Source organism: Plodia interpunctella, chromosome 24 (assembly GCF_027563975.2).
Source record: "Plodia interpunctella isolate USDA-ARS_2022_Savannah chromosome 24, ilPloInte3.2, whole genome shotgun sequence".
NCBI classification, from domain to species: Eukaryota; Metazoa; Arthropoda; class Insecta; order Lepidoptera; family Pyralidae; genus Plodia; species Plodia interpunctella.
In genome coordinates this window covers 5,688,703-5,695,071 of record NC_071317.1, presented here as the reverse complement: position 1 = coordinate 5,695,071, position 6,369 = coordinate 5,688,703, and the positions used below count along the sequence as shown (strand labels likewise).

Sequence of the window (6,369 nt, the reverse complement as noted above, 5' to 3'; positions counted from 1 at the left end):
GATGAGCCGATTTGGGTTTAGTTTTCTTTTTGTGTCATAGATAATTTAATCCCGAGTGTTCTTGGCCATGTTTCATGAAAATCGATTCAACCGTTCAAAAGTTGTAGCGAAATGAATATTGATTTTTTTTAATTAAGGATTTTTTTAATTTGTCTAACAAGTAAACTTGTTTCCAATGTAATTGAACTGAGATCAGCCATAAAGTCAAATATTATGAGAGCGAACTCAATTCATTTTAAAATTCGATAATACGAACATAAAATATTCTATTGGACAAGCTTTTAGTTAATATTAAATATGTATGAAGCACTTACTAAATTTATTTTTGTTCAATGAGTCTAATACATATTACAGATCTATACATATAATAAAACTGCAAGTGGGCTATGTCTGTATATTAAAGAAAATCTATTTAGGGGGGTAAAATAATTATTTAGGCGACCAATAGAAGCCAAAAAAAATATTTTTTTAGAATTTTTGTCTGTCTGTCTCTATATATGTATGTAGTACCTATTCAGTAGTTTTAGTAGTAGTTAGTACTGAATAGAATTTGATACGGTTTTTACAGTTATATACGAGAAGGTCTAACTTAAAATCTGGCATAGGTTTCATCGCGACGTTGCTTCGACTCAAGTGAGATATATGTCACTATAATTAATTCAAGTATATGTTAGAAATATATATGTTTTTTGACTCCAAAATTTTGTTTTTGTCATTAGAAAAAAATATCCGATAAACTATAGTTAGAGAATAGCCAATTTTATCGGTATACAAATGATATTATTATATAATTATCCAAATTAATTATCGGGCAATGAAGCAAATATAAAAGTTTATATCATATCCAAAATCTATCAATAAAAATCAATTAAGTATTAAACGATTCAATCTGAAACCATTTGAAATGATTAATTGATTCTTTAATCGAGAAAATTTGAAACGCTTTTAATTTTGACGATATCGAGATTCATTTCATACAAAAAGATAAGTGAGTATTTATATACTAAGTTTTATTATATGTATAGATTATTATATTAGCTGCGCCCCGGGGCTTCGCTCCAACGGGAATTTCAGAGTAAATTTTTTCCAGTTTATATTCTACTCGTGTACCAAATTTCATAACAATCCGTCCAGTGGATTTGCGTGAAAGAGTAACAAACGTATATACACACAAACACCCTCACAAACTTTCTCATTTATAATATTTTATAATATTAGTAAGGATTTTATTCATTCGCGTTGAATTTTATTGAAAGTCTAATTTGAAATGAAAAAGTAGGAGTGCGGTTTCTGGGCTACGAGGCTCTGCGAACACGGAAGAAACCTGCAGCTCATATATATATAGGTTTCCTCACGATATATATATATATATATATGTATATATATGACAACCTCGTAGCGTAGCGTAGTGGTAAAGTGCCCCTGAACCGAGAGGTCCCGGGTTCGATCCCCGGTCATGGTGATGTCATGGTCATAATGGAAAATTATCTTTTTCTGATTGGCCCGGGTCTTGGATGTTTATATATATATATATATATATATATATATATATATATATATATATATATATATATATATATATATATATATATATATATATATGTTATAAAATATAGTATCTTTAAGTTAGTATCCCATAACACAAGTCTCGAAATTACTTTGGGGCTAGCTCAATCTGTGTGATTTGTCCTAATATATTTATATTTATTTATTACTATAGTGATAGAAGTCTACCTACTATATATATATACTTAATGCAAAAAAATAATTTCCACTCAACAAGGCAATAATGCATTCATTGACAATGACCTTAATAAAGTGCATAGAAGTGAAGCCTTGCTAAGAATTCCATCTAGTTCTTTATTACTTTCTATTCCTGTCTATGTCGTCTCGAATAGTAGCTTTTACATAACTAGCGCCCCGGCTTCGCATGAGTGCAATATTATGCATCCATACTATAAATGTTAAAAGCTGTATGTCTGTTCCGCTTTTACGGCTAAACCGCTGGCACAAATTTGATGAAATATGATATGCATATAGTTAAAGACCCGTGTTAAAAGATATGCTACTTTTTTTTCAAAAATCAACCCCCATATGACTATAATAGGGGGTGAAAGTTTGTATGAAAATCATGTCTGTTCCGCTTTCGCTGAGAAATTTACGCGGGCGAAGCCGCTTGCAAAAGCTAGTGTTATATACATATAAACTATTGAATGTATCTGTTAAAGAATCCGCATGATATTCCGTTGCGTAGACTTAAAGATCTAAGCATACCAAAGGAGATACAGCGGAAGGGGGCTTTGTTTTTATGCTTGTGAAGATTGGAGTCGAAGCTGTTACGAGTAGAGTGGGAATTTTAATGCAGGATGACTTTATAATCACTGAGAACTTAATTACCTATATGCTTAGTCCATATTACTTAACAACCTTTCGTATTGCAACACGGAAGTCACGAAAAATAATACAGGCGATCCATACATTTTCTTAATTTTTTTTTCAGACAGACTTTTTAAACAGACCATTTTCGCGATTTCGCGGTTACTCCCATACGAAACGAAAAGTTAAGCGTCATTGACTAAGCATGTGGGGCCTATATGCTTAATAAATGACACTTAACACTTGATTAGAAATTTACACCCGCTAAAAGCCGCCAATCCGCAATAGGCCCGTGTGGTGGGTGCCATGCTCTATCCTAGAGGAAGGCCTGTGTCCCAGCGGTGGGGACGTTTAAATGGCTGATTATTTATTAAAGATTATATAGTTAATTGGTGAAGGTATAGCAAATAAACTTACTCTCACATGTGTTTATCAAGTCAACGTTAATATTTGATGTCCTGCTGTTATGACGTAAACATCGTGTGGAGAAATTATAATGCTATACAATTTCTCATGACTAATTTATACGTCAGAATAGCAGGACATCAAATATTTACGTAAACGATTCATGTGCGGTACGAAAATATAAAATCAATAACGTAGGAGACGTTGTTGAAAAACTTTAGTAAAAAAATTAGTACGGTCACTGATAGACAAATAATTGTAGTGGTTGATTATGCCCACCATGCCCCGGGTTCGATTCCCGGTCACAATGGAAAATATAATTCAGATTGATCTGGGTCTTAGATGTTTTGATGTAATGTGTATGTTATAAAATATTGTATTATCGAGTTGTGTCTTATATATAGGTATGTTTTGGACTTTGGGGATAAAAACCCGTGTGACTTGTCCTATTGCATCAATTTTTTTTATCACGTTATTCTTTAACGAGGACATTTAGTATTTTTTATATAAATAACTTAAGAGTTGACAACACATTTTTTTTAATAACCTTTTTATCCAGTAATTCCTGGTTTCTCGTAGTTTTTTCATTATATGTTAATCGAATACTAAAAATACAGCAACAAAAGTACTTCTAAAAAAGTTAACGAACCACGCAGTGTGACGTGTATATTAACGACCATATAATGAAAGATGTTTTTATTACAAATATGACCTGAATTCCGGGTCACAAATACTACTCGAATCACAACCCTACGAATGCACTATATAGATATTATTACATAGAAATATATTTTGTTTACATATAAATATAAAACGCAAATTGTATCTACACAGTTTTAGAGTGAGTTTGCTTTTGGTCGCGCGCAGTTACAGTTAACTTTGACGTTGACTTTAACGCGCCGCCGTTTTCACAAAATGGCGTACCTAGCATTTTTCTGGGCAGGTTGTGTTTAGTCTTAGCGTCAACCTTACGAACCGGTGCCACTTGGCGCCGGCCAAACAATTGTTTATATCTAAGTAGGTATTGTGTCTCCATTCTGCGCGATCGATGTGTTACAAGAAAAAGACGTATCTATCGTCGAAACTACATATGAGCCAATACAATCTCACTAAATGAAAAGGAGTTAAGTCCCCACGGTAAATATTTTCTCGAAATATTATTGCGATAAACTTATGATAATATTCATATCAAATAGAAGCAACATTTACATAATACAAATAATTAACGTTGCCGTGTTTGTTTTCCAGTATTTCCCTCTCTTATCTGACCATTTTTCCGTTTACTTCCTCAGTTGTTAAACTTCGGAACCCAGGCCTCATATAAGCTTCCAATAATTTATCTCACGATACGTTACTTCATAGTATTTGTCAACGTCGAACTCGTGTCCCATTATAATTGAAAACTATAATACTTTCTCTATAAAATCAATTATCTATTGTACCTAGTAATATCTCATTGGACACCATTGATGAATATAATATAAGCCCTCTGGAACGATCGATCCGTTTTCTCGATCGATCTACTTGTCCAAATGGTCTTCTTTTCCAATTCGTGTGCTTTTCTCAACGGTCTACCTTCCCAGTCAGTGTACAACTTAAGAAAATAAATGGTCTTTAAATATAATAATCGATCAAAAAAATCTGGAATCGAGCGGGATAGTTAAGTGTAGTAGTGTGGTGTACTACACTCTAATGAAAATACTGTTCGTCAGCGTAAGACGTAAAGAGATGAATTAATTCAGTCGAACTGGCATGGTCTCAATAGCTCAATGGTTAAGAGCACTGTCCCGGATAGACAGGGGCGCGGGTTCACATCCCGCTCGATTCCAGAATTGTTTTCATCTCATTATTCTTTTCAAATAAGTTAAAAAGCATGTGTGACACGAATATAAAATCCGTTTAAAATTAGTCTTTAGCCTGTCTTTTCAGTTTAGCTCTCCACCAAGATTTCCTCAGGTCTCGAGCTGGACGCCTGGTGGGCTCTGAGCAGGTCAGCTGAGGTTGACTTGACACAGTTATTCATGTGGATATCTGATGATGCGTTGGAGTGGGGATGTTCGCGACGTGGTCTGTAGCAACACCGTCGACCGAATTCCCCGCATATCGATCTGTGACAGACAATAATGGTTACAATCTAAGTTAAGTTAATTAACTCTCTAATGGTTATAATTAAGTCTATAATCTTTGAATCTGGTTTACGGATAGCGGATACTGGACTCCGATGCTCAAAGGCTGAGGAGGCAACAGTGAAATTATTCAGATGAGAGAGAAGTCCAAACAACTGATCGTCCTTTTTGAATCTATATATATATATATAAATCGTGAGAATCGTGTCTATGAGCGCATGCTTTGTTACTTCCTAGCTTTAATGCATCGGAGCCGCGAATCCGTTCGATTTTAAGAGTGTGATGTAAGAATAGTGATTGGTTAATTTATAGAAAAGGTACGAAATATAATTAACTTAAAAAAACAAATGATAGAGTGAAAAAGATTAGTTTGGCAGAGAGAGATGAATTAGTGGAGAGTGAGAAAGAAGATCACCTGTTCGGTAGACTGACAAAATAATCCAACGCCCAGTTATACAGAAACCTTTTGTCAGTGTGAGTGGTGGTATCCCCAGTGAAATAATAATCTACAAGAACAAAACAATATTAATAAAAACAAAAAATGTGTCCGACCGAAAATTAGGTTTCAGTTTCGGCCAGTCTCGGCCTTAAAACCTGGTTTCGGTTACAGTTTGATTCATAATCTGTATTTGATATTTAAAAATAAGTTTAAGCCAATAAAAACAAACGAAATAAAACTTTAAGGATACTTTTTTATTCGTCGAAACTAGTTCTTTTAACCCCCGACGCAAACAGAGGGGTGTTATAAGTTTGACAGCTAAGTGTGTCTGTCTATCTGCGTACGTGGCAACGTAGCTCATCAACGGCTGAACGGTTTTTTTATTTGATAGATAATTTTTATTCGGTAGTTCTTAGTTATGATCAATATTGATCAAAATCGGTTCAGCCATTCAAAAGTTGTAGCGAAACTTAAAAATAAACGAAATAAAATATAATAAATAATTATAAATATATTATGACGAATCACACAGATTGAGCTAGCCCCAAAGTAAGTTCGAGACTTGTGTTATGGGATACTAACTCAACGATACTATATTTTATAACATATACATATATAGATAAACATCCAAGACCCGGGCCAATCAGAAAAAGATCATTTTCCATCATGACCCGACCGGGGATCAAACCCGGGACCTCTCAGTTCAGTGGCAAGAACTTTACCACTGCGCCACCGAGGTCGTCGAATGTATTAAAAAAATACGATAGGTAATTAAGTGTTTATTTAATAAAATGATCGTAAATATCTTTGTAAAAAAATATATTGTAAGATTTTCGTCTAAAAATCATGATTGCTGTTTCGGTCGGACATTATAAAACATATAATTTTACACATCAGATAGCTACACTAAAAAAGTGATACATCAACAAAAAAAATGTCCAAAACTAAGTCTACTTACTTATGAAATGAATAGTCTAATAACAAAAATACCATAAAAGTTCAAACATTAAACAATGATAATGT

At 33.7% G+C, this 6,369-nt stretch overlaps 1 protein-coding gene across 2 annotated transcripts in view; it reads right to left on the bottom strand.

Moving 5' to 3' along the window:
- Positions 1-1,588: 1,588 nt before the first annotated feature.
- LOC128680498 (octopamine receptor beta-1R-like) overlaps positions 1,589-6,369 on the bottom strand; it is a 60,388-nt gene continuing 55,607 nt past the window's right edge. The window contains exons 5-6 of one of the 2 annotated variants that reach the window (XR_008405868.1): positions 5,323-5,413; positions 4,752-4,889 (exon numbers count right to left, since the gene is read on the bottom strand). Coding sequence is in view for 1 of the 2 variants with exons in the window: in XM_053763700.2 (XP_053619675.1) it covers positions 4,712-4,889 (178 nt within the window). In the remaining variant the exon portion in view is untranslated. Of the gene's footprint in view, positions 4,890-5,322; positions 5,414-6,369 lie in introns of both variants that reach the window. The other variant, XM_053763700.2, reaches the window with a different exon arrangement.